Genomic DNA, 26,131 nt, shown 5'->3' on the forward strand with positions numbered 1-26,131 from the left:
CATATGTGGGACGCCTACCACAGCATGGCTTGCGAAGCGGTGCCATGTCCGCACCCGGGATCCGAACTGGCAAGCCCGGGCCGCCCAAAGCTGAACGTGTGTGCTTAACTGCTGTGCCACCAGGCCGGCCCCCGAACCATTCTCTGTTAGTCATCTTCGATGGCTCTTCCTCTTTACCTGCTGCTTGGCGGGTGGGGGGGTGCGGGGAGGATACTGGTTTCTAAAAGCTGAGTAAAACATAAAGCAGTAACTTATGAAGTAAAGGCAAACTGACGCCACATTAGGAGAAGCTGGCAGAATGAAAATTAAGCAGCAGCCCAAGGATGTCCAAACATTTTCGTTCTTATGGAACAAGTGTAGTGAACTATGATTTCATCTTCTTGGTGGGCAAAATAAAGGCATAATGCTAGTGAAGGCAGAAACAAGTATCTTTCATCCCCTTTCAAAATTCCCAAGAGGTTAATTCAGTATCAAAAGTTTAACTTCTTAAAACTAATAGCTATTTAGTAAAGTTAATAAACACACATAGCTTCATACTTGAGCAATGTTGATATTTATTGACATCAATGCAAAACAAGCTAAGACTGAAAATTGCCATCTAACAGGAACAAAAACTGGTGCAGTTTCCTTCCTGGGGAGGGTATGCACTCAGATCATGAGACCTAAGATAAAACAAAGACTGGATTGTCAAGAACCAAACAAGGGTTAAATTTTACTTATTAATATAAAAATTGCTAAAGGTAAAAGGAAACATTTAAAAATATTCTTTATGCTAAGCTCACATAGGCAAACAAAAAGCTAAACCTAAAACTTTAGGACAGAGGATATAGACAGAACATGACTATTTAAATTTTTGCAGAAGCGAAAATTTGTTATAGCCTTCACTGTACTTGTACTACAATTACATGCTTGTTGCTTCTACACTATACAAAGTCAACAGTTATCACCAACAATGACTATAACTAGATCTGAACAAGACTTCAAAGTGACTTTGCTCCACTCAGATTAGGAAAATTCAATCCAGGATTAACAAAACCTTTTGATTTTAGAGCCAGCTCTCTTTTCTTCTTGTGTCATACCTAATTAAGTCCTCACTCGACATTTCCTGCTTGCAAATTGCAATCCATGTCCTCTCCCTCATCTTTGTCTGACACTTTGAAATTAATTTGTAGGAACTGCATAAAAAATGAAATTGTACTTCCAATCTGAACCTGCTATCAGGTTCCTGCTTTGACACAAAACATACTCCTCTGCAGTGTACCCCACCAGCACAGCGACCCCCTTTCTCTCTCTCTATTCCTTTGCCCTGAAGGCACTTCTGGATTGCTTAATACGTGCTCTTTGGCTGCCTAGACAGTCAGGACACCTAAGGCCATCTGGACTTATCACTCCTCTCCTTCTTTTCTATGGCTAATACCACTTTCCTGCTTTTTTTCTATTGCTGAATCTCCAGACTTGGTGCTGTCATCAGGGGGACAGAGTCGATTTCGGCTTCGAGCTCCTGGTTGGTAAAGCTGCATTGCTGGGCGATCCTAAAGTAAAATGAAATGTTAATGTTACAACATTGTTACTAAACGTTTACAGGGGATTTTCAGTGTTATAAGTTATGCATTGATATATACCAAGAACAACTCATATAAGACCAAAAATGTGAGGGCACAGTATGTGACAGTAAGTGTTGATGGTTAATTTGCTTCTAACTGCCCAGTTCCTTTCCTCTATCTCCAAAGAAAAGCAACCATTTCATAAATATTATTTTATACGCCTAGGGAAATTTTTTAATAAATCTACTGCCAAATTTTCTTAACCATCTCAAGATGAACTGAATCAGACTGAATTTTTTTTACTTAAAAACCATAGCCATTGCCTAGCTCTCCTCCCCATCAGGAAATTGACTTTAAAATGCATCACCACATAAGAAAATTTGGGGAGTAAAAACAACGATAATAAAGAGTGCAAAGTCTTAAGTGGAGACCTCCCTGAAGTTATGAGCTCAGACCCCATGTAACTTGCAACAAACACGACTGTTTCTTAATTCAGGTATGACAATGTAACACCCCAGCTTGAGATTCTCTAGGTGGTACTTTTGATGTCATATTCTTAAATAAGCCTCAATAAAGTCACCATGTATCTCTCAGTTCAAGTAATGTATTTGGTTTATGACAATATGATCCTGGAAAACTTAGATGTATAGGCCTTTTTTAGAATCCAACAAAAAATTACATGAGGCTTCCTTACCCTGTCTCCCTGATGTATGAAAGTTAGCCTTAAAGCATTATTCTCAATTGACTAATTCCAGCAAAATATGTCACTGTTTTCACAAGATGAAATGTTAAAACAGATGAGAATCCTGCATAGTAGAGAAATGGATGATGGGGCTCCCAATGTGCAAAGATGGGACAATTTAAACATCAAGAAGGAAAATTAACTGATAATAACAAGTTGGAATGCACCACATATTTCTAAATCCATGAGCTCTTAAAGACTAAAGAAAACAAAACTCATTGATAACCCCTAGAAGTTGCTGGGACACTAACTCATTACTCTGAATACTGGTAAATAAAGGGAAAAGATCAAGTGCTTATCTTGCCTTTCCTGTGTAAACTGAATTTCAGGCTAACCGAACAGTTGATGAGGGAAAATTCCTCTTTATAGAAGAACATCAGATAATAAATGCAACCGGAAAGGCAGAATTCTTATCTCACCATTGGCCAACCCCCCCTAACACATGAAATAATGAACCTAAGCGAAATCATTAGGAGAAAGGCTGATGAAATTTTTTATGACAGATGGATCAGGCTTACAATGCCTGAACCTACTAATCAGTTGTTTTTCAACTTTTTATCTTGAAAAATTTTAAATCTATAGAAATGTTGTAAAACTTGTACAATGAATACCTAATACCCTTCTCCTAGATTCAGTTGCTAACCTTTTGTCACATGTGCCTTTTCTGTCTCTAGTGTGTGTGCACACAAACATATATACACATTATTATTATTTTTGCAGAACTATTTGAGAGTACGTTGCAGGCATCATGACCCTTCATCCCTAAATATTTCAGCTTGTATATCCTAAGAACAAGGACATCCTATTACACAACCACAATACAATTGCTACTAATCAATCATAACATCACACTAAAAGGACACCCAGACACTGTATGCTTCCTGATATGATCCAATAGGAAGTGTACACCACTACCTATGAGGTATTCTTGCCAAAAACTGAACCAGAATATATTCAGGCCACTAGGTGATGGCCAACTATTTTTTGAATAAAGTTTGATTGGCACACAGCCACACTCATTCTTTTACATACTGTCTATGCCTGCTTTCCTATAGAACTTAGTGGTTGTGACAGAGACCATATGACCCACAAAGCCTAAAATATTTACTATCTGGACATTTACAGACAAAATTTGCTGACCCCTACCCTAGGTATAACTACCAGTTTTCAAGGAAACACAGAAGATAGAGGAACATGTTAAATGATACCCCAAGGATGTAATTAGCCAATCCGGACCATTAGAAGCTCTACAGGACAAACTGGTTTCTGCAACAAATAAATGGTAGGAAAACAAAAGGAGGGGGCATTGTTTACCTTAAAAGAGACTTAAGGAAACATTTCAAGCAAATACAATTTGTGGACTTTGTTTAGAGCCTATAAAAGAAGATATTAATGAGACAATTGGGAAAATCTGAACACTGAGTAGGTAGGATATCAAGGAATTATTGTTAGTTGGGTGTGTGTGTGAAATGCTATTGGTGTTATATTATGAAGAACAACAGTCTTTATCTCTAATATGGACATATTTAAAGAAGAAATTATGTCTAGGATTTGCTTGCAAATAATCCAGTAGGGGTAGGGATGGGGTAGAGTAGAAAGAAGGCTGGCCACGAGCTGGTAATTGTTGAAGCTGGGTGATGGGTACATCATAGTATTCTCTGTTCTCTCTACTTTTATGTTTACGTTTGAAATTTCTATAATAAGTTAATAAAAGGACCCAAACAATACTGGAAAAAAATTGCAGATAGTTAAAGTTCCCCTTTAAAAATTCTATCGTAAACAACGAGCTAGCCCTTTCCTATACACGCGCAGGAAAAGCAACAAAAAATCCTCGGGAAAATAAACAAGGGTAACGAAAAGCAGCACCTTGTTTCTTATGCGATCTCTCTTAACCACTTCCTCTTTCTTTTCAGTTTTTTCTGAGCTGCCTACTGATTCCGTACTTTCAGTCTTCTTCCCTTTGTCCCGAAGTGCTTCTTTCTCTTTTTTCACTTCCTCCTCCTTCCTTTTAAAAGCCTTCTCCTTCTCATAGCGCTCCTTCTGCCTGCGGCGCTCTTCTTCTTGCCGCTTGAGTCTCTCTCTCTCCCGAAGTATGCGCTCTTGATCACGTTCGTAATCCCGGTCCCTCTCCCTGTAGTCTCTGCCACTCTCATCTTCAGGTCTGCATGACAAACAAATCTCAGAGTGACCCTCAAAGATCTCCTAGTCACAAATGCAGGAACACTCTGATTGAGACTTGGCCACTACAATGAGGTTGCACTTTTGGACGAGTACAAAGATATAACGTTTTGAAAAACATAACAAAAACCAAAAGTCATTCACCCAGATTAAGATACTAGAATATTTGAAACTTTTCCTCTTTCTCCCCCCACCCCTCGCAAAACAGCGTATCTTAATTTAGGTACGAGTCCAGGACACAGCAGTAAAACTGGCATCTAGAAACACACTGAAAACAAATGTACCAAAGAGCCCCTGACTACCGACCTCCTAGGCTTTTCCTCTTTAAGTTCACCATCAGAACGCTTGGGCAATGTGCAACTTTGCCCACTGGCTCTTTCATCGTTCAGATTCTCTTTGTCCAGTTTCTTGGCTTTTTCTCTTTTGTCCAATTCTTTTTCATCTCCTTTTTCTGGCTTCTTGAGCAGCTTTAAAGAGAACAAATTTATTTTTATTTTGAAGAACGAGACATTGTCTTCTGATTCTATCAAAGAAAATATACTAAATATTTTAAATTTAGACTATAGAAGGCCCCTATCTCTGCAGGTACTCCTAAACTTTCAGATGAACAACTAGGCACAAGAGCAGTAATTTACTAAAAGGATGCCATTAATGTGAAAGTGTTATCCACTCAAATGCAGTGGTTTAATCACTTTGTGGCAATAGGATCAACACTCCTTTGGCTTTAGTTGGGTCAACCTTTAAGTGAACCAAGGCACACTTCCAAGCATGCCTTCTGTAGCAAACCAGCACATCGATGTAACTTGATGGGAACCCATGCCACAGTTTAAAATACTAGGCATATCATTACTGTTGGACTGTTTTAATGTAGTGCTTGGAATGACAAATACCTTGGTCACCAAAGGAGAGATCCATTGCAAGAATAATTTTGCCTTGAGCCTGAGAGTAACATACTTATGATGGTACAATCATATTATTAGAGGTGAAGAGCAAGAATTATTTGGCATTTTGACTTGAAAATCCAAATACCTCATACAACGGAACAGTGAAGTTCCATACCTACTGAGTAGGAACTCTGCTCAATGTCATATATATATATATATATGACAGAATGCAATTCTAAAATAAAAGTGGTTTATAAAGTCCAAATTGCTAACAAAAGTTTCATTCTCACACCAATACTACAAATCTCTCTGGAATACCCCTAAGTGTTGGATATTCAGAGAGATCCTTAGGCAAAATAGAAGAATTTCGAGTCTCAGAATGAAGGCATCATACAAAGGTTCATCTCAGGGTGAAGGCATCATACAGTCACCAAGCAAAAGGCAAAGCACCACGAGACTGAAGCGTGAAGTACTGCAGCACACAGCCAGCCACTGCAAACGGCGGGTCCAGCTGGACCCTAAGGCATCAGCGTGAAGTGAGGATACCACGTGCAGGTTTCATTGGAAGTGTTCTTATTTCTCGAATGAACATCTCTGTTAGAAGCCAAGATGTTCATTACTCTAATAAGAACATTAACAAATGTCTCTAGCATGGCTGGCTCTACCTCTGCCTTGCTGATAATTAGGAATAGCAAGTCAAGTCAAGTGTGGCATGGAGGACAGAGAGAATGCTAGAAGGAATTAAGATGGGAACCTCCCCACCCTGCTGTCAAGCCCCTCAGCACCAATAATGAGCCCTGGAGAGCCTTGGGGAACCCTAGCCACATCAACTGCTGAATTTTGAGGAGGTAAAAAGGAGGAGACCCTGCCACCATCTCGGAGATTTTCTGGCTTTCTCTGAAGTCCCAGGTACTAGTACTTCCCCAGGAAGTTCACTGGAACAGGGGCTGCCCAAGCCACGCCCTCAGAAGGGAAGCAGCAAGGCTGGGAGCTTTCTATAGGTTTTCCTCTCCCTACATGCAATGTGTTAATCAGAATCTGTTGCTCAGATTCCCAGGTAGATGCAAAAACACAACGTGGGGGATCATGTAAGAGGGGAAAGCAGGTAATGCAGGACATTTCTCCCTAGTATTCCCACAAGGCAGCCAGTTATGAGAGGCAGAGAAAAAGAAGAGAAAGAGCTATTGAGGCATGGTTGTTCTCTAGCTGTATACACAGCAGAGCATCAGCAAGTCATCTGAGCTTCCTTCTAAAGTAGGTATTGAAAATGGCTCAGCTTTTAAGAAGACTCAAGCCAGTCTGAAGGAGTTTCTACAGGTAACACTACCACCACCACCAAAAGGACTTATTAACTAAGACCTGTGTGTGTGACATGATACTAGGTGCTCTGTATCATGTACTTGGTCCTTACATTTTTCTGATTCACAGCTTGTAACAGAAACCTGTGTACCTGAAGACAGTGGAAAACAAACAGATGAAGCAACTTCATGTATCAAATATGAAGGAAAAGCTGAATAAAACCCACAATTCATGCCAGCCAGCCCTAAGCCCTTATTTATGAAGAATTGAATAATCCCCAAATTGAACATTTTCGATGATTAAAAATAACACAGATCTGCACTGAAGAAATATAATGTAAACTACTTAATTCTTTTAAATTATCTTAAACTTAAAAAATAATACTATTAGTATCAAAGGAAAGATTTCTATTGTTTCACTCCCCCCAAAAACGACAAAAACAAAACCAAAAAACTACATTTACACCAACACAAGATGCATGCATATTTAAAGAAGTAGATACATGCAATTTTCAGCAACATGCAGTCAGTTTAAGTTATTTTCTTACCTTAATCTTTGGTTCATCCTTTAATTTGTCCCTTTCTGGAACTCTGTCTATCTTCTTTAGCTTTTCTATATCTTTCCTTTTTCGTTTCTCTTCTTCTTTCCATTTCCTCCTCTCTTCTTCTCTTTGTCTTTTTCTTTCTATTTCTCGCCTCCTTCTTTCTTCTCTTTTTTCTTCTCTCATTCTCTAGAAAGAAACATCAACACAAGCCTTCAAACGAGATAATCATCATGAAAAACTTAATCAATCCCAAAGGTATGGTGGGGACCCACTAAACTGGATCATCTTTCCTTCCTACTTTCTACAAAGTGGGACTCTACCTCCTTAACCCCTCCCCACCCCATTCAGAATATGAGAGAGAATAAAGACCACGGCCTGCTAGTATCAGAATCTCCCACTGCTGCCTTGCTCTATTGCCAGGGGCTTTCAGAAAATCAAGAGTGTCTAAGGACTCTGGGTTTGCAGAGTGAATCTTTGGTCCAATAACCAGAGTGAAGGAGAGGGCCAGAGAGTGAGGCCAGTGGGCCAGATCTTTAGAATAATGGTACAAAAAGCAGCTATTTCTCCTATAGGATCCCAATGCTCTTATGTTTACAGAATGTGAATCAATGAAATAAAAGTATTGAGAGAACTATAAAAACAAAAGGTTTACCTGCTTGTTTTTCAGGAAGCTCAAAAGTGGGGTTGTCTTTTTAGCTACATAAATGTAAACAGATTATTAATAATACTTATCAACCCCTAGAAAAGGATTCCATTTTCTGACATTCCCTACCAACCACCCAAGGTGGGAAAACTATACCCCTTAAACAGAAAGTTCACAACTATAGTATCGGAAAGAAATTTTATAGTATTCTATTTCAATTCTGAAGGTTTAAAATACTTTTTAAAAAATGAAGAAATTCAAGTTAAAACAATCAAACAGTATTTTAAAAGAGTAATTCCCAATGTTGGCGAGGATTCAGTGCAAAGGACATTCTCTTGTTTTATAGATGGGAATATAAATTTGTTCACTGGGAAGAAATTGAGGGAAAGGGCTAAAAATATCTAATCCTTTTGACCCTATAATTCCACTTCTGGGAATTTATCCTAAGGAAATTATCAGAGATGGGCTTATATTATGCATCCATTAATAAAAACCAAGTTTTAAGGAATATTTAATTCATTTTTCAATATTCTGAACAATGCTATCTGGCCTTGTAGCTAGCTTTTTGAAAGCATACTTCCTTCAGATAAATTCCTAGGAGTGGAAATCCTAGGTCAGAGGCTATGCTTATGTTTAGAGCTAACTGAGTGGTGACAACTTAACTAATAGAACCAACATTCAAGCTAGAATTTCTCAAGAGGTTTTCAGTTTTGCAGTAACTAATTTCATTTTTTGATATTTTCAGGTCATCTTCTTTTAGGAATGTGAGCTTCTTTACTAGAAAACACCAATTAATCTTTAAAGGCTTACTAACATCTAAAGGTCCCAAGAGTCTTCAAACTTTGACTACTTATATTACATTTATGTGGCACTAAATAGGCCACAGATAATTTTTCCCATCTTATCCACACATTCTCATAATCCTGTGAGGCAGGCATTATCATCTGCATTTTATAGTAGAAACAGAGTCTCAGAGAAGTTAGTGGCTTCCCCTTGGTCACACAGCAAGCGACAGAAGTAGGAGTCAGACAGGTAGGTTTTCTGATGAAAAAGCCACTGCCCTTAATTCCTTGTGCCCACTTACCTATTAATTCTCTATTTTTTGCTTCTATTTCCTCTAGCAGTGTCTCTGGAGTAGATGTCATTTTCTCATTATCTGCAGCATAACTTTCCAAAAATTTTCTATATTCTGGATCTAAATAATTGTTTAAATAAACAGAAAATATAGCAGACTTTAAACAAAACGGGAAATATTATTGAGGATATTTATCAAAGAAGATAATTTTTATTATTTATCTAAGAAGATGTTTTTTATGAAAGTATCAAAATATTTATTATTTATCAAAGAAGATAATTTTCTACTTCATGGAAGCCTGAAAATAAACCTAACCATGGTATAGTGTAACCACAAGATAGATTATTTAGGGCTTTATTGGTCACTTACTCTCAGAACTCCTACTAGGGATGCCCACTAAGGGAGTCTGGTGTCAGGGTCCAGGAAATGAGACACCACACATTATAACAGACCCTCCAGGAATGTTAAGTGGTTTGCTTTTAAAAGTCACTGCTCCTACCAATCCAGAGTGACACTTAGGGGAGAACTGAAAGTTACAGTCACGGGACCTTCAGAGAGTATTACGTATGGCATGTAAACAATTCCTGTATGGGCACACCTCATTATAAGTAAACAACATATGAAAATCAGGTGTTCCAAAAAGATAAATTAGGGGGGATGTCTAGATGTGGCCTGGAGGTGATGGTAATTCCTGGAGTTCTTTCCTAGATGCCGCTGACATAGAAAGGGTAATACATCTGAGGCATCATACTACTTGTATTTGAAGTTTCTATGCACTATGGAGCATGTCACTTGATCTAGTCTTTCAGGTGTGAATCTATGATATAATCAATAAGCAGCTGCGGGCTGAGTCTTTTCTGTGTTTTCTTTATAAAGTAAGGGTAATAAATAATGGAAATCAAGCTAGGTGATTCTAAAATATCAATCTGATATAAAATATTGCAGCTAAGTCCTTATCCAAGATAACAACATTACAGAGATCTCAAAATCTGGATCCACTTTACCTTAAATGGCAATTATTCCAGTTTTTCAGTTCCTGTTTTTCACTTCAATGTAATTACTATGTGTGCAGTTAACTGTATATTCAAAGCCTAGAAAATAGGACTGGTCACTTTAGCTACTTTATATTAAGTTACTAAAGTACAGAAATTTTTCCATCACAGCCCTCAGTGATGAGTCTTCCTCTTTATTAAAAAAAAGTCAAATAACCATAAAAATGGTAAGAGGCCTTAAGGAATTGTACTTTGAAACATCTGATTTTTTCCCAGTGTCTTCTAATCAACAAACCTAAAAAGTAATTTATTACTCAATAGTCAACAATAAATTGCTTAATGGTGGAGGAATGAAACGCCACTAGCTAAAGAGAGTGGAAACTACAGGAAAGCTACCTCCATTCTAACAATTAAGCAAACCTTTCATCAGCAGACTATATTTCTCATGAACTTTATTCCGTATGTTTTCTTATTTAAAAGATTGGAGTCCAGTTAATTTCCACAAAGGTAATATTTTTTTTAAAAACCCACGGCAATAGTATTACATAACCAGAGCTATACTGTACCATCATCGATAGTCCCAACTTTAGTATCTCTTTTCTTAGTCTTCTTTTTTGCAGCTTTTTGAAAAGGTGCAAATTCTACTATAGCAGGATATTCCTGACCTGTTTAGAAAAAATACCACACTTGCTATAAGAAAGAAAATGTCAAAAGTGGATACAAGAGGGTCAACCCATCACTCTCTAGGCCCCCTTTGGTCACAGTCATCTGAACAGAGTCTGCTAACGGGCATAAATCACACTGGGACAACTAAAATCAACATGTCACCAAAGGAACCCCAAATTCATACTGATAATAGAATGAAAAGATATGGCAGGGAAGTAAAATACTCATTTAAATTCAACTTCTAACGTGTGATATTTTGATATGTAGGAACAAAATCTACAAACTAATTTTCATTGAAAAAATACATCAGAAATCTCTAGAATAAGCAAATCTATAGAAAGTAGATTAGGGGTTGCCTTGAGCTGGGGCTTAGTGGTAGGGACAATGGGGAGTGACACCTAATAGGTATGGGGTTTCTCTTTGGAGTGATAAATGTGTTCTAAAAGTAGATTGTGGTGACAGCTGCACAACTCTGAATATACAAAAAAAACCCACTGAACTGTACATATTTTATGGCATGTGAATTATATCTCAATAAAGCTGTTATTAAAAAATACACCAGGGGACACCAAAAGCACAGGCAACAAAAGTAAAAAACAGATAAACTGGATTACATCAAGATTAAAAACTTCTGTGCATTTACGGACACAATCAACAGTGTGAAAAGGCAACCTACAGAGTAGGAGAAAATATCTGTGGATCATTTATCTCATAGGGGTCAATATAAAGAATATATAAAGAACTCCTACAAATCAACAACAACAAAAATAACCTGATCAAAAAACGTTCAAAGGATTTGAACAGACATTTCTCCAAAGATGATATACAAATGGCCAATAAGCATATGAAAAGATGCTTATATGATCAAGCATACGAAAAGATTAAAATATTACCTCACTAATCATTAGAGAAATGCAAATCAAAACCCATAATGAGATATCACCCCACACCCATTAGAATGGTTACTATTACAGGAAAGAAAACCAGAAACTAGCAACTGTTGGCGAGGATGTGGAGAAATTAGAACCCTCGTGCATTACTGGTGGGAAGGTAAAACGGTGCAGCTGCTATGGAGAACAGTATTGTGGTTCCTCAAAAAGTTAAAAATATAATTACCATATGACCCAGCAATTCCACTTTTGGGTATATATTCAAAGAAGTGAAAGCAGAGACTTAAACAGATATTTCTACACCCATGTTCATAGCAGCATTATTCACAAGAGCCAAAGGTGGAAGCAACCCAAATGTCCCTCAAAAGATGAATGAGGGGCCGGCTCCGTGGCCAAGTGCTTAAGTTCGAGCACTCCGCTGCGGCGGCCCAGGGTTCGAATCCTGGGCGCGGACATGGCACCGCTCGTCAGGCCACGTTGAGGCGGCGTCCCACATCCCACAACTAGAAGGACCTGCAACTAAGATAGACAACTGTGTACACGGGGGGTTTGGGGAGATAAAGCAGAAAAAAAAAAAGATTGGCAACAGTTGTTAGCCCAGGTGCCAATCTTAAAAAAAAAAAAAAGATGAATGAATAAACAATGTAGTACATGCATACTATGGAATATTACTCAGTCTTAAAAAGGAAATTCTGACACATGCTACAACACGGATCAACTTTGAGGACATTATGCTAAGTGAAATAGGCCAGTCATGAAAAGTCAAATACTCTATGATTCCACTTATATGAAAAGTACCTAGAATGGTCAACTTCATAGAGACAAAATGGTGGCTCACAGAGGTAGAATGGTAGTTGCCAGGGGCTGGGGAAAGGGGGAAATGAGGAGTTGTTGTTTAATGGGTAAAGTTTCAGTCTTGCAAGATGAAAAAGTTCCAGGGGCCTGCCCCGTGGCCGAGTGGTTAAGTTCGCATGCTCCGTTTCGGCGGCCCAGGGTTTCACCAGTTCGGATCCTGGGCAGGGACATGGCACCGCTCGTCAGGCCACGCTTAGGTGGCGTCCTACATGCCACAACTAGAAGGACCCACAACTAAAAATACACAACTATGTATCGGGGGCGCTTTGGGGAGAAAAAGGAAAAATAAAATCTTTAAAAAAAAGTTCTGGAGATTGGCTGCACAACAATGTGAATGTACTTAACACTACCGAACTGTACACTTAAAAATGGTTAAGATGGCAAATTTTATTTGTGTATTTTACCAGTTTTAAAAAATGCAAACAAGGAAAAGAATGAGGTAATGATGCATGCTATAACATGGATGAACCTTGAAAACATGCTAAGTGAAAGCAGCAGTCACAAAAGGCCACATATCATATGATTTTGTTTATATGAAATGTACAGAATAGGGAAATCCATAGTTAGTAGATTAGTGGTTGCCAGGGGCTAGGAGGAGTGAAGAATGGGAGATGACTGCCAATGGATATAAGATTCTTTCTGGGGTGATGAAAACATTCTGGAATTACATAGTGGTGATGGTCGCACAACTTTGTGAATATACTAAAAACCATTGAATTTTATGGTGAGTTATATCTCAATAAAAAAAAAAGTGACTACTAGGAAAAAATACACCAGATCTCCACTATAGAATGTCTTACAATGTATAAAACACTATCCTCAGATCACTGGCATGTAGACATAAGCCAGAACAAAATAACTAGAATTGACCAGAACACATCACAAAGCAGTCATGAGGAAACAGGATTCTGGAAATCCTAGTGAATGCAGAATAAGATTAAATTAATAACTGATATATTTGAGAAGGAATAGATAAATCAGACCGAAGTAGCAGGAAATTGTGGAGATAGGCGGAAAAACAAGTGAGGCCAGACTACAGAGGACCTTGACTATGAAGCTAAGAAGTTTGGACTTTTTTTCACAACTGCTATCTTCAATCACGATTTTCAAAAAGATTAATTTCATGGCAATATAACAGACTGAATTACACTGAAATGGAAAAAAACGGAAAATCCTTTAAGTTTAGAGACAGTGGTTGTCTAAGTGTTAGGTGAGAGGACATAAAGTGTGAAAGTATTAGTAAGTCTAGATGAACAAGATATTAAAAAATACATAGACAAGATTCATCACTTGTTTAAATGTACGGGATAAAAAAGAGAGGAAACAAAATACAACTCAGATTTCCAGGAAATCATTGTTATCTGCTGGAATAAAGTTGGAGTGGAGAAGTAGCTGGTTTGGGGGATGAATAAAAGCTGGACAAACACAGTGACAGTCCTTCAACTTTTACCGGCATATTCCCTGACAAAGATTTCATTTTTACCAACTTTGAAGTAACACTGAAAAAAAATAACCCAACAATAATACACATCATTTACCTAAGACTGCAAAGCCAAAAGAAAAGTGGCAAATGGCAGCTTGGACATTCTCTGGCTAAATGTTGCAAGCAGCAGGTAATAAATAAAAAGTTAAAACAGAAGTTTTTCTTCCCTATAGACTCCTGGATACAAAGTGGGAAATCAACAAGTTCAATCTTTTAATTACATATGACATAGGATGTTAAACAGTATTCCAACTAGGAACTACTGGCTTAAAGGATGTGAATTAAATAAATAAATGTTGGTCCTTGAAGCAAGACGAGAAGCAAAGGTTTAAAACTTGTCATACAAGTCTAAAGAGTCATTTATCAGTATTACTACTGAAACTAGTAAACAGTCAAAACACCACATCTAATCCCGGGCAAAAAATTTATCACAGGAGGAGAAAAGAGTGGTAATTTCATTCAGTTGATCAAACTACAGAAATAACAGGTTAACAAAAATACCCAAAGACTGTGAAAAGTCACCTATCTATTTATAAGATGGTTAGAAGATTCTCAAATGTGTAAAACTCTAACTGTTGCATATTTTATCACCCAGGATTTTAGAAAAGCCATGAAGGCATTGAGAAAACACCGTGATACACACACATTGTCTTAAACCTACAAATGACAAACTCCCCTTCAGTTACAAGGACTCACCTTTATTGTCAAGGAATACATAACCATCAAAGCGATCCCTGAACAAAATAATGTCCTCTTGGTTTTTAAAGTTGATGTATGCTCTGGCATACATATGAGGATACAGACTGCAGAGAGGAAAGCAATTATGTAAATGTGCTAGCAGGTGTCTGAATTACAAGTATGCATATATTAAAGAGACAGGCTCAAAAATCAAATGGAAAACAGTAGTAGGATAAAAAAGAATGTTAGAAACCTTTTTCCATTTACCCCCTCCCTCTTTTATTCATTTATTTTACCTAGTATCATTAGAAAAAAACTCAAAATAATCATGCTCGGGCATGGGCTGAAGATGTTCCTGAAGCTGCTCCTTGGTCAAAGTAGGAGGTAATCTCCGAATTACCACCTTAAGAAATGAATGAGGAAAATAAAATTAGTACATATCAATTTTCTGTCATGCCTGAAAGAATCACCGTCCCTGAAGAAAGCTGGGCTTTAAAAGATCAGATCGCTTATAAAAACCCAGGAGAAAATATTGTTTTTACTGCTCAGAATTAGTCAAACATAATGATAACGTCGTTTTTAAAAACTTAGAAATGAGAACTGCCTGAAGCAAGGAAAATCTCAGGTTGTGTTAGCCCGACGCCGCGCAGTTTACTAGGTTATCCCATCCTTTTCTAGCACCCTTTTTGCAACCGACGTAGTGGTAAGAAATTAGTAGGCCAACCCTGCTTTTTTGTGGGTGCCACGATCTCTTGATTGATTACTATTTCCCTGCTACATCCAACACATTCTCAAACAAAATCCCTCTTCATTCAGCATAAAGAATTCAAAACTCTAAAAAATACCAAAAATTCCCTCATTGTTCCCCAAATAGTATGCACCTGATCTGGCCCCCAGACCATTAATCCCCCCCCCCCCAGCTCGCCTCCATTAACGTTCCTACCACAAACTACTCTCCCCCTTGGCGCCCCTTCAGTGTCGAATCATTCCCCGAGCCAACCTCTTCACTCCGCATTCCCTCTCCTGGCGCTCCCCGCCCCCCGTGATCGCCCCCCAGCTCCGACCTAAGCCCTCCCCGTCTGGGAATCCCCCCTCCTCACTCCCACCCCAGGGCTTGGCCGGGAGGGTCTCCCCCCATTTCGGGCGAGCGGATGAGAGAGGGTGATGCCATTTGCACTCAGGTGAAGCGACAGAGGGGGAGACTGGGAGAGGGGAGGGCAGCCCACTCCCAACCATCCGCCACAGGCAGCAGACCCGTCCCGCCCTCTCCGGGGCCAACAGCCGGCCAGGCACCTTGCTCAGCGCCTCTTTCTTCTCCTTGTTTCGATCCTGTTTATCTTCCCCTTTGCTGCTGTCCCCCGAAGCCCCACCGCCGCTGCCTGTGGCCCCCGGGGGAGTCAAGAGGGTTACTCGCTTCTCCTTCGGCCTGTGCTCCTTCTCCTCCTTCATGGCCACGACTCCGCTCCTCGCAGTGGCAGCTCGGCCGGAACGCCGCTCAGCCGGGCACCTACGCCTCCCGGCCCACTCCCGTCGGAGCTCCGCCCCCAACAAACACCCCTAGTGATAAGCTGGGGCCCGCGTTCCATTGGGCCCCGCCAGGATCTCGCGAGACTTCAGGGCGTCCGGCTTCCCTTGGTGGAAAGGTTTTAACACCTGGTCTTAACTTCCCGCCTGCGGGGTCCCCGCGCCGCCCAATCTCTTCGCGGCCCAGACTCCCTCGGGGCCCGCTCTGCGCAGGTCATTAGCAACTCCGCCATCTTGACTAGAACAGCTCGGCCGCGGACTACAAATCCCGGCATGCAAAGCAGGTATCCGCCTCTGGCCGGGAGTTCTGGAGCCATAGATTTCTCAGGGTCTCTATTTGTGAGTACAGTAAATGGAATCCCTAATCTTGAAAGTTTGGTGTTTTTCAGATCAAAAGATAGGTTCTGCGAGCTGTACTTCGCTTCATTTCCCTCAGATAAACCCTATGTTATCCGAAGTTTACCTCACTGTGGGAGCGATTTGTATTTTCTATTATTGATTCTGAAGTGTGCTTTCAGAAGCTCTGGAATTTCCTTATCTTGATTAAGATTCAGAGATACTTAATTAACACTCATAAGACACTGATATTTAAAGGAGTAATATGACCAAAATGTATGAGATTTGTTTTCTAAGTAAAAGGATTCTATGATGGTACTGATGCCCCACAAGGAGGATAAAATAAAATAGAATCTAACTTGCTTTAGATGGGCTCACCCTCCTTCCTGCCTTAAAGAACGGCAGTTATACATTATTTATAATAGCCCCAAACTGGAAACAGTCCAAATGTCTGCCAACGGGCGAATGGATAAACAAAATGTGGTATATTCATGGAATGAAATACTACTTAGCAATAACAATGAACTGATAATGTCCATCAGCGTGAATGAATCGCAAAATGATTATGCTGAGTGAAAGAATCCAGACAAAGAGAGTACATGCTGTACAACCTCATTTATATCAAATTCTACAAAAAGTAAAATTATGATAGAAAGCAGTTCAGGGGCCAGCCTGGTGGCACAGCGGTTAAGTTCGGGTGCTCCGCTTAGGGGTTTGCCGTTTGAATCCTGAGCGGGGACCTATGCACCGCTCAACAAGCCATGCTGTGGCAAGCGTCACACGTATAAAGTAGAGGAAGATGGGCATGGATGTGAGTTCAGGGCCAGTCTTCCTCAGCAAAAAGAGGAGGATTGGCAGCAGATGTTAGCTCAGGGCTAATCTTCCTCAAAAAAAAAAATTAATTCTTGACCCAGACCAGCCCTGAATTTACCTAAATCCCAAGCAGACAATTAGGAAAGGAGTTGGATAATTTGTAAAGTATAAAAAAATTATTTCACACAAGTGTCTGCTGATTCTAATGTTTGCTGTGAAGGAAAGGATAATACTTTGTTTTATATATTAGCCAAGTTAAAGATATTTTCGAGAACTTTGAACTCCAATATAAAAAGGAGGATTACATAGTATAATTTTTGAGGTATCTTCCCATCAGTCAAGGATTATAATAAAAGTCGTTAACCAGCTGTTCCCCGTGTCTCCTGATGACATAAAACAAGAGGTGATGGAAGATATGACACAAGCGACCCAGTTTCATGGGAAACGAAGGTGAATTTCTTAATTAAAAAAACTTTTTAGTTTAAAATCGGTGGCTGAGGCTTGGAAGAGTGACATTAGATTCTGAATGAGAATACCACACTTTTGTAAACTTGTAAGGAAATCAAATAAGCTTTAAAATCCTGAAAATGTATAATTTTCTCAGGGGAATAATTTTACAGGGTATAAAAGTCAAACGAAGAATTGAAAGTTAATCATATTCTCTAATGTGGACTTAGAAAGATCCTGTGTACTGAAAATGAGATGAAATTTAGACGAAAGAAGACTTACAGACTTTCACAACAAAAACAATCCTGATAAAAGCTCATTTTTGCCCTGTGCTGGGCATGATAGGTGTGATAACTTATTTGGCCCTCACACCAGCCCTATGAAGTAGGTCCCTATTTTTGCAGTGGGTGAAATTAAGACATATGTTGGTGGCTCAGACTCAAAATTACATGGTTAGCAGATAATACAACTGATTCATGAACCTAAATTACATCTCTAAGGCTGGTAGTTAAAAAACGTCAACCCAAAATTACATTTATTTTAAAAATACTGGTAAATTCTCAGATGTAACAGTAACGTTAATAAAATGTTGTTTGTTATATTACAAAAATATGAAGAGATTTTATGTCAAATATTAAAGTACAGTAACACATTAAATAGATATTAAATAGATAAGTAAAGGAAGACAGTTAGAAAGAGTAATAATGGAACTTACAGAAATTCAGGTTTGTGGCATTTGGAGCTATAAAAAAAACCCCAAAGGAAAAAAAAAAGAAGAATATATAAGAAAACAAAAACAGGGGGCCAGTGCTGTGGCGGAGTGGTTAAGATCGCGTGCTCTGCTTTGGCGACCCAGGGTTTTGACAGTTTGGATCCTGGGCGTGGACATGGCACCGCTCATCAGGCCACGCTGAGGCTGCGTCCCACATGCCACAACTAGAAGGACCTGCAACTAAAATACACAACTATGTAATGGGGGGCTTTGGGAAGAAGGAAAAATAAAAAATAAAATAAAAATATAAAAAAATAAAGAAAACACAAGCATTAAGATCAGAAATGTTTTTTCTTTATGTATGGTAAACAACTACTAAGCAGCAACTTCTAAGGCTAAGGGGGAAAATGGTTCGAAATTAATATTTTCCTAATTTCGAGTAGGCCAGTGTCCCCAAGACAAAAAAAGTTCCAATGTTAAAAGATCTCCTAGTTCACGTTTTCTCTTTACGGACTTTATAGAGCCTTTGCCTTTTGGTTGTTTGAAATACTTTAAACCATTGTTCAGATAATCACATGAGTAAAGAATAATGCTGAGTTTAAAAATGAAATCATTGAGCGTCACCAGCTAAGAACAGGGTATTCAAAATAGAAAAGCTTTATCTTGATGATGTTATGATGACTAATTTTAAATTAGTCTTTCTGCTACAATAAAAAAAATCATTTGGATTTTTTTTTCTAAATTTTAAACTCAAAACTTAAAGTTGTTTGCCTAATTAATTCCCCAAATCCTTCTCAGGATGCACACAGAAGCAAAGGTAACAATTACCTATTGAATTTTTTTGAAGATGAGCATTGAGTTTTCTTACAGCCACCACCTCCCACAAACACACACGTGTGGGCACACAAGTAGAGTCAGAAAGTGTATGAGAGGAGGAGTGTGGCATACAATTATTTGTGCCTTCTGTCCACTCTCAATTAAAAGAGAAAAATGGAAGGGCTGGCCTGGTTCTCTAGTGGTTAAGTTTGCAGGCCGCGCTTCGGTGGCCCAGGGTTCGCAGATTTGGATCCTGGGCGCGGACCTGCACAGCTCATCAAGCCATACTGTGGTGGCCTCCCACATACAAAATAGAGGAAGATTAGCACAGATGTTAGCTCAGGGACAGTCTTCCTCACAAAAAAAGAGAAAAATGGACAAAGAATATTGAACAGAGAGAAAACATTTTTTTGGAACTAAAATATTCTGTTCATTTATGTACTTTGCTATAGATTACATTTCTCTGTACTAATAAAAAAAAAAAAGCTGGAGAATATTTAAGACCCTATTACCTAAATAGGAAACCTTGTTACCTGACTAATCATCTTGAAGGCAAGTTTCTTTTTTTTTTAAAGATTTTATTTGTCCTTTTTCTTCCCAAAGCCCCCCAGTACACAGTTGTGTATTTTTAGTTGTGGGTCCTTGTAGTTGTGGCATGTGGGATGCTGCCTCAGCATGGCCTGATGAGCAGCGCCATGTCGGCGCCCAGGATCCAAACCGGGAAAACCCTGGGCCGCTGCAGCGGAGCACGTGAACTTAACCACTCGGCCATGGGGCTGGCCCCCAAAGGCAAGTTTCTGAGTAAGAGTAAATTTAACTATGCTGTGTTCTTTTTCTTCCTTTTTCTTTTTTTCATGAGGAAGATTGACTCTGAGTTAACACCTGTTGCCAGTCTTCCTCTTTTTACTTGAGGAAGATTCACTCTGAGCTAACATCTGTGTCAGTCTTCCTCTAGTTTTTGTATGTGGGACGCTGCCACAGCCTGGCTTGATGGGCAGTGTGTAGGTCTGTGTCCAAGATCCAAACCCATGAACCCTGGGCCGTGAAAGCAGAGCACGAGAACTTAACCATTACACCACTGGGTTGGCCCCAACTATGCTGTGTTCTTTATCATAAGCTACAGGAGGCCTCTCTATTGTGCCTCCCTGACATTCAGTATAAGGAGATGAGGACTCTTGTTGTGATATTTTACTAAAGAACCTGTCTTTACCCATCCTGTGTTAAGGCATGTATTCGCTCCAATAGCTTGTAAAACATGTTTTGGAGAATTTCATGGTGTCATAAACATGTCTATTGTAGAAAATAGTTTCAGCTCACAAATTTTATCCATTATTAATTACTCAAGTCATGGCAGACTGGCAAACCACAAGTACATAACAGTAGTGCTTCTGACAGGATTTATTCACAATGCAAGTCTTGATCTTGCATATACTTCCCCTTATTTCATTTAGTTATATTTTTCCTTTAAATCATAATTTACTGTTAACATTCTTATGACAATGTAAATGTTCATAGATGAGGCATATAATGCACTGTTATTATGCTTCCTTTCATATATGACATTTTGTTTTTCCTGGCGTTAATGATTATTTTGATTATTTTGTTTGATTGATTTGTTTCCTTGTACCTATTACTGATTTTTCCACCAAACCCCTCCAGAGATGTAAAACCCAACTGGAGAAGGTGAAACAAATCAGGTAGTGTATTAGTTTTTGTTTTTGTTTTTGTTTTCTGTTTGGAGAAATGTTGCCTCCTGCCATCTACCCTTCTGGTCCTGTAAGGATTGATTGATCCTTAGGCCTGCTACCCAGCCTTATCCTGGGACTTCACTTTGCCTTTCTTGGATTCTCCTATTTACTGGATGTCATTCTACTGGCTTTGCTCATTTGGGTTGTTTCCAATTTTTGGCTCTTCTATAATGTTGCTATGTACGTTCTTGTACCTGTTTCTTCATGCAAGTATTTCTGTTGGGTATATACCTAAAAGTGGAATTGCTGGGTCATAGGTTGTGCATATGTTGAACTTGTAAACTTGGATGGAAAAAAATTACATCTTTATTTTCATTAATTGTTAAATGAACTTTAGCATTCCTTCAATTATGAATGTAGGCAACAAACCATACCACTGTTAGCGCTACTTGGGAGTTTGACTGATAAAAGTCATAGATCTTTTCCTAGCACTTTACAGTTATTGCACATAACGTGAAATATGTACTGTTTACACTGATGCCTTCAAGTCCTGAATTTTCTGAGTTTCTACAGCACAAATTGACTTATATATATATATTTTTGAATTAAAAAAATTTTTATAGCTTTTTTTTTGGCTTATATCCTTTTGATTTCTCCCATGCATGTACTTAGTTTCATAATTCTTCCATTCAGCTAAGCAAGTTTTATGTCCTTGTGGGTCCATCTATTTTTTAATTATCTATTATCATTTTAGTAGGATCTCTGAATGTTGTGGAAATGAAAACATTTTTATTCTGCCATGTTTCCAAAGTGTTCTATATGGCTTTAAGTTTAAATTGAATCTGTAGTTATGTCTTTTTAAAATATTATTTATGTATACCCTTGATCTTTTTGATAGAGGTATGTCTATTATATTATTCTTTTCAAAGAACCACCTTTTCTGAGCCAGCCCTGATGGCCTAGTGGTTAAAGTTCAGTGCTCACCACGTTGGCAGGCTGGGTTTGCTTCCCAGTCGTGGAACCACACCACCTGTCTATCAGTTGCCATGCTGTGGTGGCAGCTCACATAGAAGAACTAGAACGATTTACACCCAGGATATACAACCACACACTGGGGCTTTGGGGAGGAAAAAAAATTAAAAAGAAACAAAAACAGAACCACCTTTTGGTTTTGTTGATCATTTCCATTTTTTGTATATTTGTTTCGTTTTATTACATTTTGCTCTTCTCTTTATTATTTTTTTCTGTCTGTCTTCTCAGGTTTAATCTACTCTTTCTCTAGCTTCACAAATTGAATTATTTATGCATTACTTTGGAATATTTTTTAAAGTGCATTTAACACTATAAATTTTCTTCATGATTCCATTTTAGATGCATCTCACATGTTTTTACACGTATTTTGTCATTCAGTTTTAACTTGTTCATGCTTTCCATTAAGATTTTCTCAGTAACTCATTGGCTATTTAGGGTTGTGTTTTAAGTTTTTAGATGTATGGTTTTTGTTTGTTTTTATTGTCCTTTATATGTTGATTTAAAATTTCAACATGCCTGTCTAATTTTTAATAAGTTTAGGGTTAATAAGTAACTTCATCATTCTTTCAAACAGTATATGGAGTTTTCAGTGCTTTAACTCCAAACCTTTGTATCGCACCATCTTTTTTGTTGTTGTTGAGGAAGATTTGCTCTGAGCTAATCTGTTGCCAATCTTCCTCTATTTTGCATGTGGGCCGCCACCACAGCATGGCTTGATGATCAGTGCAGGTCTGCACCCGTGATCCCAACCCATGAACCTGGGCCGCTGAAGTGAAACGTGCTGGACTCAACTACCACGCCACAGGGCCGGCCCACACTGTCTACTTTTTTATGTTATGGTTGTAAGGTATTTGGGTTTCAGTATTTTATCCTCCCCTTTTTATATTAACAGTTAGTACACGTTTAGATTTTGCAAAGTATTTGGTCACCATTTCTTTTTGCTTTTTTTTCCTTTCTGGGTTCAAGTTCTTTCTTGCAAAAATATTCATTTTAATAGTTATATCAGTGAGGGTCTATGATTACTAGACACCCAAACTCTTTATGTCTAAAAAATGCTTTTATTTCTCTCTCACTCTTAAATGAAAATTTAGCTGGATCCATTTAACTAAGTACCTCACCTCCTTCAAATCTTTACTCCAATGTTATCTTCTTAATGAGGTGACCCTGACAACCCTTTAATAACTTTCACCCCATTTCCTACCCCAGGCAATCTCAACTCCCTTACCTGTTTTTACCTATTATATAATTCACCTATTTGTTTATTTCCTGTCTTTCTCCACTAGAATGTCAGTTCTGTGGGGGCATGGATTTCTGTCTATTTCATTTGTAATGTATCCCAAGCATTTAGAAAAATCCCTGGCAAATAGAAGGTGCTGCGTTTTTAAAAAATAAATTGCAGTTGCTGAGTTTGTTGAATGAATATAGAATTTTTTTTTTTCTTTTGAGGAAGATTAGCCCCAAGCTAACATCTACCACCAATTCTCCTCGTTTTTTCTTGCTGAGAAAGATTGGCCCTGAGCTAACATCCATGCTCATTTTCCTCTACTTTATATGTGGGACGCCTGCCACAGCATGGCTTGATGGGCAGTGCATAGGTCTGCACCTGGGATCCAAACTGGCGAACCCTGGGCTGCCGAAGCAGAGCGTGTGAACTTAACCACTGTGCCACCAGGCTGGCCCTGAATATAGAATTCTTGATCAACTTTTATTTTTCTTCATCACTTTGAAGATGTTATTCTGTCGTATCTGGTATCTGTTTTTTGAGAAGGCTGTGGTTATTCTTCTATTGTTACTTTGTAGGTAACCTCTCTCTCTTAAGATTTTTTCTTTGTTTTTGATGCTCTGTATTTTTGCTACAATGTGCCTAGGTGTGAATTGTTTCTATTTATCTTGCTAAGTACTTGAAGTTGCTCCTTTAGCTTAAAGACTTACTTTATTTCTAAAAGTGTCTGTCATTATCTCTTCAAATATTGTCTGTCTTCCATTCTCTGCTTCTTGAATCCCTATGAGATGGGTGTTGTAATGTCTCATTTTCTCTACCGTGTAACCAGGTTTTCTTTCATCTTTTCTATTTCATTGTTTTACTGTGCTGGGTTGCAGGTGATTTCTTGAGATCTGTCTTCCAAGTCACTGATTCTTTCCTTGGCTGTGTCTAGTCTAGTGTTCATTTTGTCTATTAATTAAAATTTTTTTTCCAAAATTTAATGATATCATTTTAAAATTTCTATTTGGATATTTTTCAAATCCATCTTTCTTAATGCTTTAATATTTTTGTTTTATGGTTCCTATTCCTTCCTTTTTCCAAAAACTCTTTTAGATTGCTCTGTTACCTCTCGTTCCTCAGGTGTAAATTATCCCATTTGTTGCCTCTTTTGACCCCTCCCCAAGGCAGATAATTTCCTGATGTGGTCTGCAACCTTGGCTGTGAGCCCATCTTCAGTGGGCTTGCTCCCTGTAAAAGTCCCATATGCCTGGATATGAAAATATCCTTACAGAGAAATTTTGTGTTTGCCTCTACTGGGCCCCATGATTTCACCAGTTCAGATCTCTTTTACTGTATTTTTGTTGTTACTATTGCTTGTTTCTCAGCTTGAGGGATCTGCACTTTGCAGGTGTGAGGAATTTAAGCCCTATTCCCAAGCACCTCTGGGCATGATGCATACTTAGTGTTGCACCCACTTTTTGCTTTAGTTTACTCTTGTGCAAACTACCTGGGATTCTGTTTTGCTCCTCAATCAAATTTCCTCTGCTTTTGGTCTTCCTAACTCAATTATTTAGGATTAAGTTTAACTGTGTTTTAAAGTAGATAAAAGTTTATTTTGTTCTGCTATAAATTAAGTCAGAAGATGAAGTCCAAAGTGAGTATGGTGACCTAATGCTCATCAGGGACACAAGCTTGTTCTTTTTTGTTTTTGTTTTTGTTTTGAGGAAGATTAGCCCTGAGCTAACATCTGATGCCAGTCCTCCTCTTTTTGCTGAGGAAGACCAGCCCTGAGCTCACATCCATGCCCATCTTCCTCTACTTTATATGTGGGACGCCTACCACAGCATCGCTTGCCAAGCGGTGCCATGTCCGCACCCGGGATCTGAACCAGCAAACCCCAGACCGCCAAAGCAGAATGTGCGCACTTAACTGCTGTGCCATTGAGCTGGCCCCAAGCTTGTTCTTTATTGTTGCTCTGCCATCCTTAGTGTGAGTCTTCTGCCTCGTAGCTCATAATAGCTGCTTGAGCTCCAGCCACTTGAGCTGCATTTCAGCCAAAAGGAAGGAGGAAGGCAAGAAGAGCATGCCTCTTCTTTTAAAGAACATGTACCACTTCCACTTACATCCCTTAGCTAAGACTTACTCTGTAAGGGAGGTTGGGAAATGTTTTTACTAGGCAGCCATCAGAACTTCTTTTATTCAAGACAAAAGGAGATAAAGGATAATGGGGGAAAGGTAACAGTTTCTATCACACCCATTAAATTGTAAACCACCCTAGAGTGAGGATCCTGCTTTAGACCCTTTATAAAATTCAGTGCTCACAAGGAGCTCAATAAAAATCTCATCATTAATTTATCATTATTAATCATTTGAATGATTAATCCTCTCAGGAAACATTTATTAAGCACCTATTTTATGCCAGGGCCTGTGTTAGGCAGTGCAGCTACAGAAATGAAATGAACACAGGAAACAAAAAACTTCACTTCAAAGAAGTGTTGCTTTAAGCAAGTATTTGAATCATTAACAAAAGTTGTCAGGCAAAGGAGGAGGGGGAGAACATTCCAGGCAAAGGGAATAGGAACTGCTGGCTTGTATTCGTAGACCAGTGGTCTCAACAGGGGGCTCTTTTGCCCCCTAGGGAACATTTGGCAGCATCTGGAGAATTTTTTTGGTTGTCACAACCAGGGGACTGCTACTGGCATCTAGTGGGTAGAAGACAGAGATACTGCTAAAAATCTTACAATGTGCAGGTAAACCCCCCACATCAAGGAATTATTGGGACCAAAATCACAATAGTGCTGAGGCTGAGAAATCCTAACCTGGAGTATGGAATGCAAGAGGAGCGGGGGTAGGAGTGTGTAAGATATAAAGCCAGAGAGCTAGGTCTGATCCTAAAGAATCTTGTTTTCCTGCTAAAAAATTTGTACTTTATCCTGGAGATTGGGATGGGGAAATAAAGGAATTTTTTAAAAAAGTTTTTTATTATGGAAATGTTCAGGTGTGCCTAAAAGTAGAGAGAATGGTATAATGAACCCCTATTAAGCAGTCACTCAGTTTCAACAATTATCAGTATTTTTTTATGTGAT

General features: G+C 38.8%; 1 protein-coding gene and 1 long non-coding RNA gene across 6 annotated transcripts; one reads left to right on the forward strand and one right to left on the reverse strand.

Annotated features, from left to right (window-relative positions):
- Positions 1 to 534: 534 nt before the first annotated feature.
- Positions 535 to 16,253, reverse strand: UPF3B (UPF3B regulator of nonsense mediated mRNA decay). Of its 5 annotated transcripts, XM_014729140.3 has the most exons (11): positions 15,767 to 16,253; positions 14,770 to 14,876; positions 14,492 to 14,598; positions 10,468 to 10,566; positions 8,919 to 9,029; positions 7,844 to 7,887; positions 7,195 to 7,377; positions 6,760 to 6,798; positions 4,771 to 4,931; positions 4,153 to 4,447; positions 535 to 1,532 (listed from the first exon to the last, which is right to left on the reverse strand). In XM_014729140.3, exons 1-11 carry the CDS (start codon positions 15,920 to 15,922, stop codon positions 1,386 to 1,388), a joined length of 1,449 nt encoding a protein of 482 aa, XP_014584626.2. In that variant the 5' UTR covers positions 15,923 to 16,253; the 3' UTR covers positions 535 to 1,385. The 5 variants fall into 5 exon arrangements, with proteins under 5 accessions (XP_014584626.2, XP_014584627.2, XP_070114426.1 ...); XM_014729141.3 differs by lacking the exon at positions 6,760 to 6,798; XM_070258325.1 differs by lacking the exon at positions 14,770 to 14,876 and having other exon boundaries at positions 15,767 to 16,172.
- On the forward strand, positions 16,231 to 22,689 carry LOC111771656 (uncharacterized). Its single transcript, XR_011435028.1, has 2 exons — positions 16,231 to 16,336; positions 22,549 to 22,689. It is a non-coding gene; the product is annotated as an uncharacterized lncRNA (long non-coding RNA).
- The last annotated feature ends 3,442 nt before the right edge of the window (positions 22,690 to 26,131 follow it).

The sequence above is a fragment of the Equus caballus genome, chromosome X (genome assembly GCF_041296265.1).
Source record: "Equus caballus isolate H_3958 breed thoroughbred chromosome X, TB-T2T, whole genome shotgun sequence".
NCBI lineage: Eukaryota > Metazoa > Chordata > Mammalia > Perissodactyla > Equidae > Equus > Equus caballus.